Genomic DNA, 24,470 nt, shown 5'->3' with positions numbered 1-24,470 from the left:
GCAACACAGCATGGTAGCAACACAACATGACAACACAGCATGGCAGAAACACAGCATGGTAGCAACACAACATGACAACACAGCATGGCAGCAACACAACATGACAACACAGCATGGCAGCAACACAACATGACAACACAGCATGGCAGCAACACAGCATGGTAGCAACACAACATGACAACACAGCATGGCAGCAACACAGCATGGCAGCAACACAGCATGGTAGCAACACAACATGACAGCAACACAGCATGGCAGCAACACAGCATGGCAGCAACACAGCATGGTAGCAACACAACATGGCAGCAACACAGCATGGTAGCAACACAACATGACAACACAGCATGGCAGCAACACAACATGACAACACAGCATGGCAGCAACACAACATGGTAGCAACACAACATGACAACACAGCATGGCAGCAACACAACATGACAACACAGCATGGCAGCAACACAGCATGGTAGCAACACAACATGACAACACAGCATGGTAGCAACACAGCATGACAACACAGCATGGTAGCATCACATGACAACACAGCATGGCAGCAACACATGACAACACAGCATGGTAGCAACACATGACAACACAGCATGGCAGCAACACAGCATGGCAGCAACACAGCATGGTAGCAACACAGCATGGTAGCAACACAACATGACAACACAGCATGGCAGCAACACAACATGACAACACAGCATGGTAGCAACACAACATGACAACACAGCATGGTAGCATCACAACATGACAACACAGCAAGGCAGCAACACATGACAACAACAGCAAGGCAGCAACACATGACAACAACAGCAAGGCAGCAACACATGACAACAACACTGTAGCAACACAGCATGGTAGCAAGAACAACATGGCACAAACATTATTAGCTACAGACAACAGCACAAGAAGGTAGAGACAACAATACATCACCTGAAGCGTGCTTTGTTGAAGCACCTTTGGCAGCGATTACAGCCTCAAGTCTTGGGTATGACGCTACAAGGGGCTCCCAGGTGGCGTAGCGGTCTAAGGCACTTCATCTCAGAGCTCGAGGCCTCACTACAGTCCCTGGTTCGGTTCCAGGCTGTATCACAACCGGCCGTGATTGGGAGTCCCATAGGGCGGCACACAATTGGCCCGGCAACGTCGGGGTTTGGTCGTCATTGTAAATAAGAATTTGTTCTTAACTGACTTGTCTAGTTAAATAAAAGTTACATTTAAAATTAAATTAAATGTTTTTGGTTTATTTTTACTATTTTCTACATTGTACATCAAACTATGAAATAACACATATGGAATCATGTAGTAACCAAAAAAGTGTTAAACAAATCAAAATATATTTTATATTTAAAAATTATTCAAAGTAGCCACCCTTTGCCTCGAAGACAGCTTTGCACACTCTTTTCGGGTAGCCTTCCACAAGCTTCCCACAATAAGTTGGGTGAATTTTGGCCCATTCCTCCTGACAGAGCTGGTGTAACCGAGTCAGGTTTGTAGGCCTCCTTGCTCGCACACACTTTTTCAGTTCTGCCCACAGGTTTTCTGTAGGATTGAGGTCAGGGCTTTGTGATTGCCACCCCAATACCTTGACTTTGTAGTCTTTAAGCCCTTTTGCCACAACTTTGGAAGTAAGCTTTAACTTCCTGACTGATGTCTTGAGATGTTGCTTCAATATATCCACCTAATTTTCCTTCCTCATCTTGCCATCTATTTCGTGAAGTGCACCAGTCCCTCCTGCAGCAAAGCACCCCCACAACATGATGCTGCCACCCCCGTGCTTCACGGTTGGGATGGTGTTCTTCGGCTTGCAAACCTCCCCCTTTTTCCTCCAAACATAACGATGGTCATTATGGCCAAACAGTTCTATTTTTGTTTCATCAGACCAGAGGACATTTCTCCAAAAAGTACAATCTTTGTCCCCATGTGCAGTTGCAAACCGTAGTCTGGCTTTTTTTATGGTGGTTTTGGAGCAGTGGCTTCTTCTTTGCTCAGCGGCCTTTCAGGTTATGTCGATAGAGGACTCATTTTACTGTGGATATAGATACTTTTGTACCTGTTTCCTCCAGCATCTTCACACGGTCCTTTGCTGTTATCCTGGGATTGATTTGCACTTTTCGCACCAAAGTACGTTCATCTCTAGGAGACAGAACGCATCTCCTTCCTGAGCGCTATGACGGCTGCGTGGTCCCATGGTGTTTATACTTGCGTACTATTGTTTGTACAGATGAACGTGGTACCTTCAGGCATTTGGAAATTGCTCCCAAGGATGAACCAGACTTGTGGAGGTCTACCATTTTTTTATCTGAGGTCTTGGCTAATTTCTTTTGATTTTCCCGTGATGTCAAGCAAAGAGGCACTGAGTTTGAAGGTAGGCCTTGAAATACATCCACAGGTACACCTCCAATTGACTCAAATTATGTCAATTAGCCTATCAGAAGCTTCTAAAGCCATGACATCATTTTCTGGAATTTTCCAAGCTGTTTAAAGGCACAGTCAACTTAGTGTATGTAAACTTCTGACCCACTGGAATTGTGATACTGTGAATTATAAGTGAAATAATCTGTCTGTAAACAATTGTTGGAAAAATGACTTGTGTCATGCACAAAGTAGATGTCCTAACCAACTTGCCAAAACTATAGTTTGTTAACAAGAAATGTGTGGAGTGGTTGAAAAACGAGTTTTAATGACTCCAACCTAAGTGTATGTAAACTTCCGAATTCAACTGTATATATTACCTCAACTAACCTAAACAACTAGCTAATATAGCCCCCACACACTGACTCTATACCGGTATTTCTACTGTAGGTGTTCCTTTTGTCCAGGTGGGAAAGGGCAGTGTGGAGTGCAATAGAGACTGCATCATCTGTGGATCTGTTGGGGCGGTATGCAAATTGGAGTGTGTCTATGGTTTCTGGGATAATGTTGATGTGAGCCATGACCAACCTTTCAAAGCACTTCATGTCTACAGACGTGAGTGCTACGGGTCTGTAGTGATTTAGGCAGGTTACCTTAGTGTTCTTGGGCACAGGGACTATGGTGGTCTGCTTGAAGCATGTTGGTATTACAGACTCAATCAGGGACATGTTGAAAATGTCAGTGAAGACACCTGCCAGTTGGTCAGCGAATGCTCTGAGCACACGTCCTGGTAATCCGTCTGGCCCCGCAGCCTTGTGTATGTTGACCTGTTTAAAGGTCTTACTCACGTCGGCTACAGAGAGAGTGATCACACAGTCGTCCGGAACAGCTGTTGCTCTCATGCATGCCTCAGTGTTGCTTGCCTCGAAGCGAGCATAGAAGTAATTTAGCTCGTCTGGTAGGCTCGTGTCACTGGGCAGCTCGCGGCTGTGCTTCCCGTTGTAGTCTGTAATAGTTTGCAAGCCCTGCCACATCTGACGAGCGTCGGAGCCGGTGTTGTATGATTCAATCTTAGTCTTGTATTGACGCTTTGCCTGTGATGGTTCGTCGCAGGGCATAGCGGGATTTCTTGTAAGCTTCCGGGTTAGAGTCCCGCACCTTGAAAGCGGCAGCTCTAGCCTTTAGCTCAGTGCGGATGTTGCCTGTAATCCAATGCTTCTGGTTGGGGTATGTACGTACGGTCACTGTGGGGACGAAATCATCGATGCACTTATTGATAAAGCCGATGACTGAGGTGGTGTACTCCTCAATGCCATCGGAGGAATCCCGGAACATATTCCAGTCTGTGTTAGCAAAACAGTCCTGTAGCTTAGCATCTGCTTCATCTGACCACTTTTTTATAGACCTAGTCACTGGTGCTTCCTGCTTTAATTTTTGCTTGTAAGCCGGAATCGGGAGGAAATAATTATTTTCAGATTTGCCAAATGGAGGGCGAGGGAGAGCTTTGTATGCATCTCTGTGTGTTGAGTCCGTGTGTGTGTGTATAGGAGTATAGGTGGTCCAGAGTTATTTTATCTCTGGTTGCACTTTTAACATGTTGATAGAAATGAGGTAAAACTGATTTAAGTTTCCATGCAGTAAAGTCCCCGGCCACTAGGAGCGCCGCCTCTGGGTGAGTGTTTTCTTGTTTGCTTATGGCGGAATACAGCTCATTCAATGCTGTCTTAGTGCCAGCCTCTGACTGTGGTGGTATGTAAACAGCTACAAAGAATATAGATGAAAACTCTCTCGGTAGGTAGTGTGGTCTACAGCTTATTATGAGATACTCTACCTCAGGCGGGCTCGAAACTTCCTTAGATAACGTGCACCAGCTGTTGTTTACAAAAATACATAGACCGCCACCCCTTGTCTTACCAGACGCCGCTGTTCTATCCTGCCGGTACAGCATATAACCAGCGATGGTTATATGTTGATGTTGTCGTCGTTCAGCCACGACTCCGTGAAGCATAAGATGTTACAGTTTTTAATGTCCCGTTGGTAGTTTAATCTTCCCAATAACTTGTCCATTTTATTGTTCAAAGATTGCATGTTTGCGAGCAGAATTGAGGGGGGTTTATTCGATCGCCTCCGACTCCTCAGAAGGCAGCCGGCTCTCCGGCCCCTCCTTCTCCGCCTCCTCTTCACGCAGATCACTGGGTTCGGGGCCTGTTCCCGAGGGAGCCTTATATCCTCGGGCTCGTCAGAGTCGTGAAAGAAGAAGAAGGATTCTGCTAGTCCGTGGTGAGGAATCGCAGTCCTGATTTCTAGAGGTTATTTTCGGTCATAAGAGACGGTAGCAGCAGCATTATGTACAAAAATAAGTTAAAAAAACAAGTTACAAACAATAAACAAACAAACAAACACAAACGGCGCAGAAGTCACTGGTGATGATATCTCTCCTCTTCTGCCTAATGGTAAGTCACTGGTGATCATATCTGCCTCTTCTGTCTAATGGTAAGTCACTGGTGATGATATCTCCTCTTCTGCCTAATGGTAAGTCACTGGTGATGATATCTCTCCTCTTCTGCCTAATGGTAAGTCACTGGTGATGATATCTGCCTCTTCTGCCTAATGGTAAGTCACTGGTGATCATATCTCTCCTCTTCTGCCTAATGGTAAGTCACTGGTGATGATATCTGCCTCTTCTGCCTAATGGTAAGTCACTGGTGATCATATCTCTCCTCTTCTGCCTAATGGTAAGTCACTGGTGATGATATCTGCCTCTTCTGCCTAATGGTAAGTCACTGGTGATCATATCTCTCCTCTTCTGCCTAATGGTAAGTCACTGGTGATGATATCTCTCCTCTTCTGTCTAATGGTAAGTCACTGGTGATCATATCTCTCCTCTTCTGTCTAATGGTAAGTCACTGGTGATCATATCTCTCCTCTTCTGTCTAATGGTAAGTCACTGGTGATCATATCTCTCCTCTTCTGCCTAATGGTAAGTCACTGGTGATGATATCTCCCTCTTCTGCCTAATGGTAAGTCACTGGTGATGATATCTGCCGCTTCTGCCTAATGGTAAGTCACTGGTGTCGCGTCGTTGACTTTAATTAAATGTGAAGACTGTATGTTATCAAATCAATTCTCTATGTTTAATTTAATTACACGATTTAACTAATCATGTAACTTTAGGAAGTGGGGGCACCACGGGAACATGTTGTTTATAGAGTGTCAATTTCCCCAATATAACTCTCTTTAGATACTTTCGTATCTTATCGATTACAGTCGCTTATTAATGTATTATTACCTCATCAGTTCTCTTTACTGAACGTCGCAAACCCTTGGATATCTGCACGAGCATAGAATCATGAATCAGCGATATATAAATGGGCTTAATTATTTATTTATTTACTAACTTATTCAATCACACAATTACATCAACACACACACAAATAGGTCATACATTGGTTACTACATGATACAAAGAAAAAAGTCCCTAGCGGACCAAACTGATATGACGGCTTGGTAGACAAAGGAAAGGGGTTTGGGACCGCTCAAGAGCGGGACACTCATAGCTGATAACTACACTCATAGAAATTGCTAATACTTTGAATATGAACAACCGCTCATTCGAAAATAAATTGTAATTTACATATTTACGAGTGTATGTCTCTCTGTGGTCCATCTGCTGGAGAGAGTCAGACGACAGAAAGTCTCGGGTTGTGTTTATAATGGATACGTCAGGCGTACCCAATGTTGTCGCATATGATCGATGTTTCCCGCGGTTGCCTGTATTCTTGTCCTAGGCTTCGCACATTTCCAGCTACACACTGGTAGTTCGACGTCCTACGACTTCTTACTTCTGTAGTGAATCTATAGTCTCAGAGTTGAACCATTTCCAGCCGTGTAGCCAATGCTCCACGCTGTGTGGTCTTGTAGTGCCACACAGCGTGGAGTTGTAGTGCCAACCATTTCAACATGTAGCTACCACTTCATATTTTCTGGTCTTAGATATTAAACTATTTGCAACCTTAGCTTACACCGTGGTTTGCGTGGTCCAATGGCCTATAGAATTGTAGCCATCCCAACGTGGGGACACTGTCCCGGCGTTCTCTGACTTAATGTACATTTTGTCGGAAGTGGGTTTTATACTCTGTGGGAAAAGGGGAGGTTCCGTGATGTCTGGCCTCACGGGGGCGTGGCCACTGACTTGTCATTTAGAAGGTTGACACCACATTACATCTTTTACAAGTACTTTCATATTCAGTCATTCATTTTATCCAACATCTAGATGTGAATCTGATCATCGAAAACACAGAGATACAGTAATGTGGGTCTCTTGTCTTTTCATGAGGTCACCAATTGAAACAACTTTGACAGGATTGTTCTTTAAATATCCCACATTCTCAAAAATAGAAATATTGTTTAATTATTCAAACTTTTGATGTCCAAGTGTCTCTCTGTGTTCCACAGTTTACATTTCAATCTCGAACACTACAGAGCATAGGGGCAGCGTGCTTCACTACAGAGCATAGGGGCAGCGTACTTCACTACAGAGCATAGGGCCAGCGTACTTCACTACAGAGCATAGGGCCAGCGTATTTCACTACAGAGCATAGGGCCAGCGTATTTCACTACAGAGCATAGGGCCAGCGTATTTCACTACAGAGCATAAGGGCAGCGTACTTCACTACAGAGCATAGGGGCAGCGTGTTTCACTACAGAGCATAGGGGCAGTGTATTTCACTACAGTGCATAGGGGCAGCGTACTTCACTACAGAGCATAGGGGCAGCGTGTTTCACTACAGAGCATAGGGGCAGCGTATTTCACTACAGTGCATAGGGGCAGCGTACTTCACTACAGAGCATAGGGCCAGCGTATTTCACTACAGAGCATAGGGGCAGCGTGTTTCACTACAGAGCATAGGGGCAGCGTATTTCACTACAGAGCATAGGGCCAGCGTATTTCACTACAGAGCATAGGGGCAGCGTACTTCACTACAGAGCATAGGGCCAGCGTATTTCACTACAGAGCATAGGGCCAGCGTACTTCACTACAGTGCATAGGGGCAGCGTACTTCACTACAGTGCATAGGGGCAGCGTACTTCACTACAGTGCATAGGGGCAGCGTACTTCACTACAGTGCATAGGGGCAGCGTACTTCACTACAGAGCATAGGGCCAGCGTATTTCACTACAGTGCATAGGGGCAGTGTATTTCACTACAGAGCATAGGGGCAGTGTATTTCACTACAGAGCATAGGGGCAGCGTATTTCACTACAGTGCATAGGGGCAGCGTATTTCACTACAGAGCATAGGGGCAGCGTATTTCACTACAGAGCATAGGGGCAGCGTATTTCACTACAGAGCATAGGGGCAGCGTACTTCACTACAGAGCATAGGGGCAGCGTACTTCACTACAGAGCATAGGGCCAGCGTATTTCACTACAGAGCATAGGGGCAGCGTACTTCACTACAGAGCATAGGGGCAGCGTACTTCACTACAGAGCATAGGGGCAGCGTATTTCACTACAGAGCATAAGGGCGGCGTATTTCACTACAGAGCATAGGGGCAGCGTATTTCACTACAGAGCATAGGGGCAGCGTACTTCACTACAGAGCATAGGGGCAGCGTATTTCACTACAGAGCATAAGGGCGGCGTATTTCACTACAGAGCATAGGGGCAGCGTATTTCACTACAGAGCATAGGGGCAGCGTACTTCACTACAGAGCATAGGGGCAGCGTATTTCACTACAGTGCATAGGGCCAGCGTACTTCACTACAGAGCATAGGGGCAGCGTATTTCACTACAGAGCATAAGGGCGGCGTATTTCACTACAGAGCATAGGGGCAGTGTATTTCACTACAGAGCATAGGGCCAGCGTATTTCACTACAGAGCATAGGGCCAGCGTACTTCACTACAGAGCATAGGGCCAGCGTACTTCACTACAGAGCATAGGGCCAGCGTATTTCACTACAGAGCATAGGGCCAGCGTACTTCACTACAGAGCATAGGGGCAGCGTATTTCACTACAGAGCATAAGGGCGGCGTATTTTACGACCGCCATAAAACAGTTCACTTCCCGCTCTCCCTCCCCCTCTGAGAGAGAGAGAGAGACAGAGACAGACAGGAACATAGACAGACAGACAGACAGGAACATAGACAGACAGACAGACAGACAGGAACATAGACAGACAGACAGAAAGGAACATAGACAGACAGACAGACAGAAAGGAACATAGACAGACAGACAGTCAGACAGACAGACAGACAACCCACTGTAACCTGATCCTCACAGGAGAGTCATGACACTGGTGGTGGTGACGATGATGTCTTCCTCGTGCAGATGGACAGGGTAAAGAGCTGTTGGAGTATCGGTGGCTCCGATTGGAGGACGGGACTTCTGATCAACCAATCATGATAAAGCTCTTCTCAACGTCTCAACCAGAGACGCACAACAAGATACTCCCACGTGAGATACTGCACACACACACACACACACACACACACACACACACACACACACACACACACACACACACACACACACAACAACAAGATACTCCCACGTGAGATACTGCACACACACACACGGACACGGACTCATCCTATAGTCTACTAACCTCCCCCTCAACTCTCTCCCTCTTTCCCTCTATCTCTCTCTCAGTTCAATTCAAGGGGCTTTATCGGCATGGAAACACATGTTAAAATCGCTCTGTATCGGCATGGAAACGTATGTTAAAATCGCTCTGACAAGGCTGGAGATCACCTGCAAGGAAACATGTGCCATCATCATTTCTTTGTACAAAAAGGGCTTCACAGGCAAGGATATTGCTGCCAGTAAGATTGCACCTAAATCAACCATTTATCGGATCGTCAAGAACTTCAAGGAGAGCGGTTCAATTGTTGTGAAGAAGGCTTCAGGGCGCCCAAGAAAGTCCAGCAAGCGCCAGGACCGTCTCCTAAAGTTGATTCAGCTGCGGGATCGGGGCACCACCAGTACAGAGCTTGCTCAGGAATGGCAGCAGGCAGGTGTGAGTGCATCTGCATGCACAGTGAGGCGAAGACTTTTGGAGGATGGCCTGGTGTCAAGAAGGGCAGCAAAGACGCCACTTCACTCCAGGAAAAACATCAGGGACAGACTGATATTCTGCAAAAGGCAGGGATTGGACGGACTGGGGTAAAGTCATTTCCTCTGATGAATCCCCTTTCCGATTGTTTGGGGCACGGAAAAAGCTTGTCCGGAGAAGGCAAGGTGAGCGCTACCACCAGTCCTGTGTCATGCCTACAGTAAAGCATCCTGAGACCATTCATGTGTGGGGTTGCTTCTCAGCCAAGGGAGTGGGCTCACTCACAATTTGGCCTAAGAACACAGCCATGAATAAAGAATGGTACCAACACATCCTCCAAGCCTCTCCCAACATCCACAGTTTTGACGAACAATGCCTTTCCCATATACACCGCCATAGGCAATATAACTAAGTGGCTCGGGAACAAAACATCGATATTTTGGTCCATGGCCAGGAAACTCCCCAGACCTTAATTAAATTGGTCAATCCTCAAGAGGCGGGTGGACAAACAAAAACCCACAAATTCTGACAAACTCCAAGCATTGATTATGCAATAGTGGGCTGCTATCAGTCAGGATGTGCTCCAGAAGTTAATTGACAGCCTGCCAGGGCGGATTGCAGAGGTCTTGAAAAAGAAGGGTCAACACTGCAAATATTGACTCTTTGCATCAACTTCATGTCATTGTCAATAAAAGCCTTTGACACTTATGAAATGCCTTTAATTATACTTCAGTGTTCCATAGTAACATCTGACAAAAATATCTGAAGACACTGAAGCAGCAAACTTTGTGGAAATTAATATTTGTGTCATTCTCAAAACTTTTTGCCACGACTGTACACTCTGTTTAGGGCCAAATAGCATTGTAGTTTGCGCCGTTTTTTTTGTTAAATTCTTTCGAATGTGTCAAGTAATTATCTTTTTGTTTTCTCATGATTTGTTTGGGTCTAATTGTGTTGCTGTCCTGGGGCTCTGTGGGGTCTGTTTGTGTTTGTGAACAGAGCCCCAGGACCAGCTAGCTTAGGGGACTCTTCTCCAGGTTCATCTCTCTGTAGGTGATGGCTTTGTTATGGAAGGTTTGGGAATCGCTTCCTTTTAGGTGGTTGTAGAATTTAACGGCTCTTTTCTGGATTTTGATAATTAGCGGGTATCGGCCTAATTCTGCTCTGCATTATTTGGTGTTTTACGTTGTACATGGAGGATATTTTCAATTCAAGTCTCAATTTGGTGTTTGTCCCATTTAGTGAATTCTTGGTTGGTGAGCGGACCCCAGACCTCACAACCATAAAGGGCAATGGGTTCTACAACTGATTCAAGTATTTTTATCCAGTTGTGGTGCTGATGTTTAGGTTCTGTATGTATAGTTGCTTGGAAACGGTGTCTAGATGGACCTTTTATGGATTTACCATTTTTTTTGTCTCTCTCTCTCTCCTCCCTCTCTCTTCTCTTTCCTCCCCTCTCTTCTCTCTCTCCTCTCTTCTCTCTCTCCCTCTCTTCTCTCTCTCCCTCTCCTCTCTCCTCCCCTCTCTTCTCTCTCTCTGGTTGATTCTGTCTCTCTGTGTCTCTCTCTCTCTGTCTCTCTGTGTCTCTCTGTCTCTCTGTCTCTGTGTCTCTGTGTCTCTCTGTCTCTCTGTGTCTCTGTGTCTCTCTGTCTCTCTGTCTCTCTGTCTCTCTCTGTCTCTGTGTCTCTGTGTCTCTGTCTCTCTGTGTCTCTGTCTCTCTGTCTCTCTCTGTGTCTCTCTGTGTCTCTCTGTAGTATCTGTAGTGGTGTGTACCAGACTCCAAATAGTCAGAGATTCATCCTGCTGTTACCTCACCAACACTACCTACACACAGATCTACTGCACAGGTAACACACACACACACACACACACACACACACACACACACACACACACACACACACACACACACACACACACACACACACACACACACACACACACACACACACACACACACACACACACACACACACACACACACACACACACACACACACACACACACACACACACACACACACACACACACACACACACACACACACACACACACACACACACACACACCATCACACCATCACACCATCACACCAACACACACACACACACACACACACACACACACACACACACACACTACCTACAGACAGGTCTACTGTACAGAGTCCCTGCCAGTTCTTGATGCTGATTGGTTAACCTCTAGGTTCTGGCCACCACTCAGTGATGCCCTACAGGAAGCTCCGCCCAGTGCGTCAGTTTGTCCAATGGCTGCGGAGCGTGGATGACAGACAGGTGCTGAGCAGGGCTGTGGTTGGTGGATACTTCATCTACCCGCCCCCTCCCGTCTCACTGGATGCCTTCATGAAGAACAGAAAAGGTATGACTGGTTTAACCAGGTTAGTTGATAGGTTAACCAGGTTAGTTGACTGTGTTTATAGGTTAACCAGGTTAGTTGACTGTGTTTATAGGTTAACCAGGTTAGTTGACTGTGTTTATAGGTTAACCAGGTTAGTTGACTGTGTTTATAGTTTAACCAGGTTAGTTGACTGTGTTTATAGGTTAACCAGGTTAGTTGACTGTGTTTATAGGTTAACCAGGTCAGTTGACTGTGTTTATAGGTTAACCAGGTTAGTTGATAGGTTAACCAGGTTAGTTGATAGGTTAACCAGGTTAGTTGACTGTGTTTATAGGTTAACCAGGTTAGTTGACTGTGTTTATAGGTTAACCAGGTTAGTTGACTGTGTTTATAGGTTAACCAGGTTAGTTGACTGTGTTTATAGGTTAACCAGGTTAGTTGACTGTGTTTATAGGTTAACCAGGTTAGTTGACTGTGTTTATAGTTTAACCAGGTTAGTTGACTGTGTTTATAGGTTAACCAGGTTAGTTGACTGTGTTTATATGTTAACCAGGTTAGTTGACTGTGTTTATAGGTTAACCAGGTTAGTTGATAGGTTAACCAGGTTAGTTGACTGTGTTTATAGGTTAACCAGGTTAGTTGACTGTGTTTATAGGTTAACCAGGTTAGTTGACTGTGTTTATAGTTTAACCAGGTTAGTTGACTGTGTGTATAGGTTAACCAGGTTAGTTTATAGTTAACCAGGTTAGTTGACTGTGTTTATAGGTTAACCAGGTTAGTTTATAGTTAACCAGGTTAGTTGACTGTGTTTATAGGTTAACCAGGTTAGTTTATAGTTAACCAGGTTAGTTGACTGTGTTTATAGGTTAACCAGGTTAGTTGACTGTGTTTATAGGTTAACCAGGTTAGTTGACTGTGTTTATAGGTTAACCAGGTTAGTTGACTGTGTTTATAGGTTAACCAGGTTAGTTGACTGTGTTTATAGGTTAACCAGGTTAGTTGACTGTGTTTATAGTTTAACCAGGTTAGTTGACTGTGTTTATAGTTTAACCAGGTTAGTTGACTGTGTTTATAGTTTAACCAGGTTAGTTGACTGTGTTTATACAGTAGTTTAACAAGGTTAGTTGACTGTGTTTATAGGTTAACCAGGTTAGTTGACTGTGTTTATAGTTTAACCAGGTTAGTTGACTGTGTTTATACAGTAGTTTAGCCAGGTTAGTTGACTGTGTTTATACAGTAGTTTAACCAGGTTAGTTGACTGTGTTTATACAGTAGTTTAACCAGGTTAGTTGACTGTGTTTATAGTTTAACCAGTTTAGTTGACTGTGTTTATAGGTTAACCAGGTTAGTTGACTGTGTTTATAGGTTAACCAGGTTAGTTGACTGTGTTTATAGGTTAACCAGGTTAGTTGACTGTGTTTATAGGTTAACCAGGTTAGTTGACTGTGTTTATAGTTTACCCAGGTTAGTTGACTGTGTTTATACAGTAGTTTAACCAGGTTAGTTAACTGTGTTTATAGTTTAACCAGGTTAGTTGACTCTGTTTATAGGTTAACCAGGTTAGTTGACTGTGTTTATACGTTTAACCAGGTTAGTTGACTGTGTTTATAGGTTAACCAGGTTAGTTGACTGTGTTTATAGGTTAACCAGGTTAGTTGACTGTGTTTATAGGTTAACCAGGTTAGTTGACTGTGTTTATAGTTTAACCAGGTTAGTTGACTGTGTTTATAGGTTAACCAGGTTAGTTAACTGTGTTTATAGGTTAACCAGGTTAGTTAACTGTGTTTATAGGTTAACCAGGTTAGTTAACTGTGTTTATAGGTTAACCAGGTTAGTTGACTGTGTTTATAGTTTAACCAGGTTAGTTGACTGTGTTTATACAGTAGTTTAACAAGGTTAGTTGACTGTGTTTATACAGTAGTTTAACAAGGTTAGTTGACTGTGTTTATACAGTAGTTTAACCAGGTTAGTTGACTGTGTTTATACACTAGTTTAACAAGGTTAGTTGACTGTGTTTATAGTTTAACCAGGTTAGTTGACTGTATTTATAGTTTAACCAGGTTAGTTGACTGTTTTTATACAGTAGTTTAACCAGGTTAGTTAACTGTGTTTATAGTTTAACCAGGTTAGTTGACTCTGTTTATAGGTTAACCAGGTTAGTTGACTGTGTTTATAGTTTAACCAGGTTAGTTGACTGTTTATAGGTTAACCAGGTTAGTTGACTGTGTTTATAGGTTAACCAGGTTAGTTGACTGTGTTTATAGGTTAACCAGGTTAGTTGACTGTGTTTATAGTTTAACCAGGTTAGTTGACTGTGTTTATAGGTTAACCAGGTTAGTTAACTGTGTTTATAGGTTAACCAGGTTAGTTAACTGTGTTTATAGGTTAACCAGGTTAGTTGACTGTGTTTATAGTTTAACCAGGTTAGTTGACTGTGTTTATACAGTAGTTTAACAAGGTTAGTTGACTGTGTTTATAGTTTAACCAGGTTAGTTGACTGTGTTTATACAGTAGTTTAACCAGGTTAGTTGACTGTGTTTATACACTAGTTTAACAAGGTTGGTTGACTGTGTTTATAGTTTAACCAGGTTAGTTGACTGTGTTTATAGTTTAACCAGGTTAGTTGACTGTGTTTATAGGTTAACCAGGTTAGTTGACTGTGTTTATAGGTTAACCAGGTCAGTTGACTGTGTTTATAGGTTAACCAGGTTAGTTGATAGGTTAACCAGGTTAGTTGATAGGTTAACCAGGTTAGTTGATAGGTTAACCAGGTTAGTTGACTGTGTTTATAGGTTAACCAGGTTAGTTGACTGTGTTTATACAGTAGTTTAACAAGGTTAGTTGACTGTGTTTATACACTAGTTTAACAAGGTTAGTTGACTGTGTTTATAGTTTAACCAGGTTAGTTGACTGTATTTATAGTTTAACCAGGTTAGTTGACTGTTTTTATACAGTAGTTTAACCAGGTTAGTTAACTGTGTTTATAGTTTAACCAGGTTAGTTGACTCTGTTTATAGGTTAACCAGGTTAGTTGACTGTGTTTATAGTTTAACCAGGTTAGTTGACTGTTTATAGGTTAACCAGGTTAGTTGACTGTGTTTATAGGTTAACCAGGTTAGTTGACTGTGTTTATAGGTTAACCAGGTTAGTTGACTGTGTTTATAGTTTAACCAGGTTAGTTGACTGTGTTTATAGGTTAACCAGGTTAGTTAACTGTGTTTATAGGTTAACCAGGTTAGTTAACTGTGTTTATAGGTTAACCAGGTTAGTTGACTGTGTTTATAGTTTAACCAGGTTAGTTGACTGTGTTTATACAGTAGTTTAACAAGGTTAGTTGACTGTGTTTATAGTTTAACCAGGTTAGTTGACTGTGTTTATACAGTAGTTTAACCAGGTTAGTTGACTGTGTTTATACACTAGTTTAACAAGGTTAGTTGACTGTGTTTATAGTTTAACCAGGTTAGTTGACTGTGTTTATAGTTTAACCAGGTTAGTTGACTGTGTTTATAGGTTAACCAGGTTAGTTGACTGTGTTTATAGGTTAACCAGGTCAGTTGACTGTGTTTATAGGTTAACCAGGTTAGTTGATAGGTTAACCAGGTTAGTTGATAGGTTAACCAGGTTAGTTGATAGGTTAACCAGGTTAGTTGACTGTGTTTATAGGTTAACCAGGTTAGTTGACTGTGTTTATACAGTAGTTTAACAAGGTTAGTTGACTGTGTTTATAGGTTAACCAGGTTAGTTGACTGTGTTTATAGTTTAACCAGGTTAGTTGACTGTGTTTATACAGTAGTTTAGCCAGGTTAGTTGACTGTGTTTATACAGTAGTTTAACCAGGTTAGTTGACTGTGTTTATAGGTTAACCAGGTTAGTTGACTGTGTTTATAGTTTAACCAGTTTAGTTGACTGTGTTTATAGGTTAACCAGGTTAGTTGACTGTGTTTATAGGTTAACCAGGTTAGTTGACTGTGTTTATAGGTTAACCAGGTTAGTTGACTGTGTTTATAGGTTAACCAGGTTAGTTGACTGTGTTTATAGGTTAACCAGGTTAGTTGACTGTGTTTATACAGTAGTTTAACCAGGTTAGTTAACTGTGTTTATAGTTTAACCAGGTTAGTTGACTCTGTTTATAGGTTAACCAGGTTAGTTGACTGTGTTTATAGTTTAACCAGGTTAGTTGACTGTGTTTATAGGTTAACCAGGTTAGTTGACTGTGTTTATAGGTTAACCAGGTTAGTTGACTGTGTTTATAGGTTAACCAGGTTAGTTGACTGTGTTTATAGTTTAACCAGGTTAGTTGACTGTGTTTATAGGTTAACCAGGTTAGTTAACTGTGTTTATAGGTTAACCAGGTTAGTTAACTGTGTTTATAGGTTAACCAGGTTAGTTAACTGTGTTTATAGGTTAACCAGGTTAGTTGACTGTGTTTATAGTTTAACCAGGTTAGTTGACTGTGTTTATAGTTTAACCAGGTTAGTTGACTGTGTTTATACAGTAGTTTAACAAGGTTAGTTGACTGTGTTTATACAGTAGTTTAACCAGGTTAGTTGACTGTGTTTATACACTAGTTTAACAAGGTTAGTTGACTGTGTTTATAGTTTAACCAGGTTAGTTGACTGTATTTATAGTTTAACCAGGTTAGTTGACTGTTTTTATACAGTAGTTTAACCAGGTTAGTTAACTGTGTTTATAGTTTAACCAGGTTAGTTGACTCTGTTTATAGGTTAACCAGGTTAGTTGACTGTGTTTATAGTTTAACCAGGTTAGTTGACTGTGTTTATAGGTTAACCAGGTTAGTTGACTGTGTTTATAGGTTAACCAGGTTAGTTGACTGTGTTTATAGTTTAACCAGGTTAGTTGACTGTGTTTATAGGTTAACCAGGTTAGTTAACTGTCTTTATAGGTTAACCAGGTTAGTTAACTGTGTTTATAGGTTAACCAGGTTAGTTGACTGTGTTTATAGTTTAACCAGGTTAGTTGACTGTGTTTATACAGTAGTTTAACAAGGTTAGTTTACTGTGTTTATAGTTTAACCAGGTTAGTTGACTGTGTTTATACAGTAGTTTAACCAGGTTAGTTGACTGTGTTTATACACTAGTTTAACAAGGTTAGTTGACTGTGTTTATAGTTTAACCAGGTTAGTTGACTGTGTTTATAGTTTAACCAGGTTAGTTGACTGTGTTTATAGGTTAACCAGGTTAGTTGACTGTGTTTATAGGTTAACCAGGTCAGTTGACTGTGTTTATAGGTTAACCAGGTTAGTTGATAGGTTAACCAGGTTAGTTGATAGGTTAACCAGGTTAGTTGACTGTGTTTATAGGTTAACCAGGTTAGTTGACTGTGTTTATAGGTTAACCAGGTTAGTTGACTGTGTTTATAGGTTAACCAGGTTAGTTGACTGTGTTTATAGGTTAACCAGGTTAGTTGACTGTGTTTATAGTTTAACCAGGTTAGTTGACTGTGTTTATAGTTTAACCAGGTTAGTTGACTGTGTTTATAGTTTAACCAGGTTAGTTGACTGTGTTTATATGTTAACCAGGTTAGTTGACTGTGTTTATAGGTTAACCAGGTTAGTTGATAGGTTAACCAGGTTAGTTGACTGTGTTTATAGGTTAACCAGGTTAGTTGACTGTGTTTATAGGTTAACCAGGTTAGTTGACTGTGTTTATAGTTTAACCAGGTTAGTTGACTGTGTGTATAGGTTAACCAGGTTAGTTTATAGTTAACCAGGTTAGTTGACTGTGTTTATAGGTTAACCAGGTTAGTTTATAGTTAACCAGGTTAGTTGACTGTGTTTATAGGTTAACCAGGTTAGTTTATAGTTAACCAGGTTAGTTGACTGTGTTTATAGGTTAACCAGGTTAGTTGACTGTGTTTATAGGTTAACCAGGTTAGTTGACTGTGTTTATAGGTTAACCAGGTTAGTTGACTGTGTTTATAGGTTAACCAGGTTAGTTGACTGTGTTTATAGGTTAACCAGGTTAGTTGACTGTGTTTATAGGTTAACCAGGTTAGTTGACTGTGTTTATAGGTTAACCAGGTTAGTTGACTGTGTTTATAGTTTAACCAGGTTAGTTGACTGTGTTTATAGTTTAACCAGGTTAGTTGACTGTGTTTATACAGTAGTTTAACAAGGTTAGTTGACTGTGTTTATAGGTTAACCAGGTTAGTTGACTGTGTTTATAGTTTAACCAGGTTAGTTGACTGTGTTTATACAGTAGTTTAGCCAGGTTAGTTGACTGTGTTTATACAGTAGTTTAACCAGGTTAGTTGACTGTGTTTATAGGTTAACCAGGTTAGTTGACTGTGTTTATAGGTTAACCAGGTTAGTTGACTGTGTTTATAGGTTAACCAGGTTAGTTGACTGTGTTTATAGGTTAACCAGGTTAGTTGACTGTGTTTATAGTTTAACCAGGTTAGTTGACTGTGTTTATACAGTAGTTTAACCAGGTTAGTTAACTGTGTTTATACAGTAGTTTAACCAGGTTAGTTAACTGTGTTTATAGTTTAACCAGGTTAGTTGACTCTGTTTATAGGTTAACCAGGTTAGTTGACTGTGTTTATAGTTTAACCAGGTTAGTTGACTGTGTTTATAGGTTAACCAGGTTAGTTGACTGTGTTTATAGGTTAACCAGGTTAGTTGACTGTGTTTATAGGTTAACCAGGTTAGTTGACTGTGTTTATAGTTTAACCAGGTTAGTTGACTGTGTTTATAGGTTAACCAGGTTAGTTAACTGTGTTTATAGGTTAACCAGGTTAGTTAACTGTGTTTATAGGTTAACCAGGTTAGTTAACTGTGTTTATAGGTTAACCAGGTTAGTTGACTGTGTTTATAGGTTAACCAGGTTAGTTGACTGTGTTTATAGTTTAACCAGGTTAGTTGACTGTGTTTATACAGTAGTTTAACAAGGTTAGTTGACTGTGTTTATACAGTAGTTTAACAAGGTTAGTTGACTGTGTTTATACAGTAGTTTAACAAGGTTAGTTGACTGTGTTTATAGTTTAACCAGGTTAGTTGACTGTATTTATAGTTTAACCAGGTTAGTTGACTGTATTTATAGTTTAACCAGGTTAGTTGACTGTTTTTATACAGTAGTTTAACCAGGTTAGTTAACTGTGTTTATAGTTTAACCAGGTTAGTTGACTGTGTTTATAGTTTAACCAGGTTAGTTGACTGTGTTTATAGGTTAACCAGGTTAGTTGACTGTGTTTATAGGTTAACCAGGTTAGTTGACTGTGTTTATAGGTTAACCAGGTTAGTTGACTGTGTTTATAGTTTAACCAGGTTAGTTGACTGTGTTTATAGGTTAACCAGGTTAGTTAACTGTGTTTATAGGTTAACCAGGTTAGTTAACTGTGTTTATAGGTTAACCAGGTTAGTTGACTGTGTTTATAGTTTAACCAGGTTAGTTGACTGTGTTTATACAGTAGTTTAACAAGGTTAGTTGACTGTGTTTATAGTTTAACCAGGTTAGTTGACTGTGTTTATACAGTAGTTTAACCAGGTTAGTTGACTGTGTTTATACACTAGTTTAACAAGGTTAGTTGACTGTGTTTATAGTTTAACCAGGTTAGTTGACTGTGTTTATAGTTTAACCAGGTTAGTTGACTGTTTTTATACAGTAGTTTAACCAGGTTAGTTGACTGTGTTTATACAGTAGTTTAACCAGTTTAGTTGACTGTGTTTATAGGTTAACCAGGTTAGTTGACTGTGTTTATAGTTTAACCAGGTTAGTTGACTGTGTTTATAGGTTAACCAGGTTAGTTGACCGTGTTTATAGGTGAACCAGGTTAGTTGACCGTGTTTATAGGTTAACCAGGTTAGTTGACCGTGTTTATAGGTTAACCAGGTTAGTTGACTGTGTTTATAGGTTAACCAGGTTAGTTGACTGTGTTTATAGGTTAACCAGGTTAGTTGACTGTGTTTATAGGTTAACCAGGTTAGTTGACTGTGTTTATAGTTTAACCAGGTTAGTTGACTGTGTTTATACAGTAGTTTAACAAGGTTAGTTGACTGTGTTTATAGTTTAACCAGGTTAGTTGACTGTGTTTATACAGTAGTTTAACCAGGTTAGTTGACTGTGTTTATACACTAGTTTAACAAGGTTAGTTGACTGTGTTTATAGTTTAACCAGGTTAGTTGACTGTGTTTATAGTTTAACCAGGTTAGTTGACTGTGTTTATACAGTAGTTTAACCAGTTTAGTTGACTGTGTTTATAGGTTAACCAGGTTAGTTGACTGTGTTTATAGTTTAACCAGGTTAGTTGACTGTGTTTATAGGTTAACCAGGTTAGTTGACTGTGTTTATAGGTTAACCAGGTTAGTTGATAGGTTAACCAGGTTAGTTGATAGGTTAACCAGGTTAGTTGACTGTGTTTATAGTTTAACCAGGTTAGTTGACTGTGTTTATAGGTTAACCAGGTTAGTTGACTGTGTTTATAGGTTAACCAGGTTAGTTGACTGTGTTTATAGGTTAACCAGGTTAGTTGACTGTGTTTACAGTTTAACCAGGTTAGTTGACTGTGTTTACAGTTTAACCAGGTTAGTTGACTGTGTTTACAGTTTAACCAGGTTAGTTGACTGTGTTTACAGTTTAACCAGGTTAGTTGACTGTGTTTATACAGTAGTTTAACCAGGTTAGTTGACTGTGTTTATAGGTTAACCAGGTTAGTTGACTGTGTTTATACAGTAGTTTAACCAGGTTAGTTGACTGTGTTTATAGTTTAACCAGGTTAGTTGACTGTGTTTATAGTTTAACCAGGTTAGTTGACTGTGTTTATACAGTAGTTTAACAAGGTTAGTTGACTGTGTTTATAGGTTAACCAGGTTAGTTGACTGTGTTTTTAGGTTAACCAGGTTAGTTGACTGTGTTTATAGTTTAACCAGGTTAGTTGACTGTGTTTATAGTTTAACCAGGTTAGTTGACTGTGTTTATAGGTTAACCAGGTTAGTTGACTGTGTTTATAGTTTAACCAGGTTAGTTGACTGTGTTTATAGTTTAACCAGGTTAGTTGACTGTGTTTATAGTTTAACCAGGTTAGTTGACTGTGTTTATAGTTTAACCAGGTTAGTTGACTGTGTTTATAGGTTAACCAGGTTAGTTGACTGTGTTTATAGGTTAACCAGGTTAGTTGACTGTGTTTATACAGTAGTTTAACAAGGTTAGTTGACTGTGTTTATAGTTTAACCAGGTTAGTTGACTGTGTTTATACAGTAGTTTAACCAGGTTAGTTGACTGTGTTTATAGGTTAACCAGGTTAGTTGACTGTGTTTATAGGTTAACCAGGTTAGTTGACTGTGTTTATAGGTTAACCAGGTTAGTTGATTGGTTAACCAGGTTAGTTGACTGTGTTTATAGGTTAACCAGGTTAGTTGACTGTGTTTATAGGTTAACCAGGTTAGTTGACTGTGTTTATAGTTTAACCAGTTTAGTTGACTGTGTTTATAGGTTAACCAGGTTAGTTGACTGTGTTTATAGGTTAACCAGGTTAGTTGACTGTGTTTATAGGTTAACCAGGTTAGTTGACTGTGTTTATAGGTTAACCAGGTTAGTTGACTGTGTTTATAAGTTAACCAGGTTAGTTGACTGTGTTTATAGGTTAACCAGGTTAGTTGACTGTGTTTATAGGTTAACCAGGGTTAGCTAACCAGGTTAGTTGACTGTGTAGTAGACCTCACAGTGAAATGCTGAATACAACAGGTGTAGTAGACCTCACAGTGAAATGCTGAATACAACAGGTGTAGTAGACCTTACAGTGAAATGCTGAATACAACAGGTGTAGTAGACCTCACAGTGAAATGCTGAATACAACAGGTGTAGTAGACCTCACAGTGAAATGCTGAATACAACAGGTGTAGTAGACCTCACAGTGAAATGCTGAATACAACAGGTGTAGTAGACCTCACAGTGAAATGCTGAATACAACAGGTGTAGTAGACCTCACAGTGAAATGCTGAATACAACAGGTGTAGTAGACCTCACAGTGAAATGCTGAATACAACAGGTGTAGTAGACCTCACAGTGAAATGCTGAATACAACAGGTGTAGACCTCACAGTGAAATGCTGAATACAACAGGTGTAGTAGACCTCACAGTGAAATGCTGAATACAACAGGTGTAGTAGACCTTACAGTGAAATGCTGAATACAACAGGTGTAGTAGACCTTACAGTGAAATGCTGAATACAACAGGTGTAGTAGACCTCACAGTGAAATGCTGAATACAACAGGTGTAGACCTCACAGTGAAATGCTGAATACAACAGGTGTAGTAGACCTTACAGTGAAATGCTGAATACAACAGGTGTAGTAGACCTCACAGTGAAATGCTGAATACAACAGGTGTAGTAGACCTTACAGTGAAATGCTGAATACAACAGGTGTAGTAGACCTCACAGTGAAATGCTGAATACAACAGGTGTAGTAGACCTCACAGTGAAATGCTGAATACAACAGGTGTAGTAGACCTTACAGTGAAATGCTGAATACAACAGGTGTAGTAGACCTTACAGTGAAATGCTGAATACAACAGGTGTAGTAGACCTCACAGTGAAATGCTGAATACAACAGGTGTAGTAGACCTTACAGTGAAATGCTGAATACAACAGGTGTAGACCTCACAGTGAAATGCTGAATACAACAGGTGTAGGTAGACCTTACAGTGAAATGCTGAATACAACAGGTGTAGTAGACCTTACAGTGAAATGCTGAATACAACAGGTGTAGTAGACCTCACAGTGAAATGCTGAATACAACAGGTGTAGTAGACCTCACAGTGAAATGCTGAATACAACAGGTGTAGTAGACCTCACAGTGAAATGCTGAATACAACAGGTGTAGTAGACCTCACAGTGAAATGCTGAATACAACAGGTGTAGTAGACCTCACAGTGAAATGTGTTTATATTTATGTTCATTTTACATGGTCATCTCTCTGTGTGTGTGTGTGTGTGTGTGTGTGTGTGTGTGTGTGCAAGGTGAACTTGGCCTGCTGAGGGGGGCGGAGCTTAAGTGGGAGGCGGAGCGACTTCAGTACAGAGAGAGACGCAGCTTCTGTATCCAGGCAACCGTCACCATGGTTACTCACTGCCGTAAAGGAATGGTAACTAACGCACACCAACATTCCTACAGTAGCTAGCCAGGTTGTTAACCTCTGGTTGGTTCAGCCATTCCTACAGTACGGAGAAGGGTTAGCTAGCCAGGTTGTTAACCTCTGGTTGGTTCAGCCATTCCTACAGTACGGAGAAGGGTTAGCTAGCCAGGTTGTTAACCTCTGGTTGGTTCAGCCATTCCTACAGTACGGAGAAGGGTTAGCTAGCCAGGTTGTTAACCTCTGGTTGGTTCAGCCATTCCTACAGTATGGAGAAGGGTTAGCTAGCCAGGTTGTTAACCTCTGGTTGGTTCAGCCATTCCTACAGTATGGAGAAGGGTTAGCTAGCCAGGTTGTTAACCTCTGGTTGGTTCAGCCATTCCTACAGTATGGAGAAGGGTTAGCTAGCCAGGTTGTTAACCTCTGGTTGGTTCAGCCATTCCTACAGTATGGAGAAGGGTTAGCTAGCCAGGTTGTTAACCTCTGGTTGGTTCAGCCATTCCTACAGTACGGAGAAGGGTTAGCTAGCCAGGTTGTTAACCTCTGGTTGGTTCAGCCATTCCTACAGTACGGAGAAGGGTTAGCTAGCCAGGTTGTTAACCTCTGGTTGGTTCAGCCATTCCTACAGTACGGAGAAGGGTTAGCTAGCCAGGTTGTTAACCTCTGGTTGGTTCAGCCATTCCTACAGTACGGAGAAGGGTTAGCTAGCCAGGTTGTTAACCTCTGGTTGGTTCAGCCATTCCTACAGTACGGAGAAGGGTTAGCTAGCCAGGTTGTTAACCTCTGGTTGGTTCAGCCATTCCTACAGTACGGAGAAGGGTTAGCTAGCCAGGTTGTTAACCTCTGGTTGGTTCAGCCATTCCTACAGTACGGAGAAGGGTTAGCTAGCCAGGTTGTTAACCTCTGGTTGGTTCAGCCATTCCTACAGTACGGAGAAGGGTTAGCTAGCCAGGTTGTTAACCTCTGGTTGGTTCAGCCATTCCTACAGTACGGAGAAGGGTTAGCTAGCCAGGTTGTTAACCTCTGGTTGGTTCAGCCATTCCTACAGTACGGAGAAGGGTTAGCTAGCCAGGTTGTTAACCTCTGGTTGGTTCAGCCATTCCTACAGTATGGAGAAGGGTTAGCTAGCCAGGTTGTTAACCTCTGGTTGGTTCAGCCATTCCTACAGTACGGAGAAGGGTTAGCTAGCCAGGTTGTTAACCTCTGGTTGGTTCAGCCATTCCTACAGTATGGAGAAAATGACTGGGGAAAGAATAGGGTAGACATCATGTTACACAATACATGTATGTTTTGTTCGATCAAGTTCATATTTATATCCAAAAACAGCATTTTACATTGGCGTGGGATGTTCAGAAAATGTTTGCCTCCCAAAACTTCTGGTGAATGTGCGCATTAATTTACAGAAATACTCATCATAAACGTTGACAAAATATATAACATTTATTTAAAGAATTATAGATACACTACTTCTTAATGCAACCGCTGTGTCAGATTTCAAAATAACTTTACGGAGAAAACACATTGTTCAATATTCTGAGTACAGAGTTCAGCCATCAATGCTAAGCTATACAGCTACCCGCCAAGTCATGGCATCAACAAAACTCTAAA

General features: G+C 41.4%; 1 protein-coding gene across 4 annotated transcripts in view; it reads left to right on the top strand.

Annotated features, from left to right (window-relative positions):
* The window catches only part of LOC106593507 (RPA-related protein RADX), a 62,027-nt gene that overhangs the window by 22,076 nt on the left and 15,481 nt on the right, over positions 1–24,470 (top strand). For 3 of the 4 annotated variants that reach the window (XM_045701718.1, XM_045701716.1, XM_045701715.1), the window contains 4 exons: positions 8,692–8,817; positions 11,170–11,262; positions 11,622–11,795; positions 22,750–22,874. In XM_045701718.1, coding sequence (XP_045557674.1) covers positions 8,692–8,817; positions 11,170–11,262; positions 11,622–11,795; positions 22,750–22,874 — 518 coding nt within the window. The remainder of the gene's footprint in view (positions 1–8,691; positions 8,818–11,169; positions 11,263–11,621; positions 11,796–22,749; positions 22,875–24,470) is intronic. The other variant, XM_045701717.1, reaches the window with a different exon arrangement.

Source organism: Salmo salar, chromosome ssa18, assembly GCF_905237065.1.
Source record: "Salmo salar chromosome ssa18, Ssal_v3.1, whole genome shotgun sequence".
In the NCBI taxonomy this organism is placed as follows: Eukaryota; Metazoa; Chordata; class Actinopteri; order Salmoniformes; family Salmonidae; genus Salmo; species Salmo salar.
This window is presented reverse-complemented; position numbering and strand designations above follow the sequence as displayed.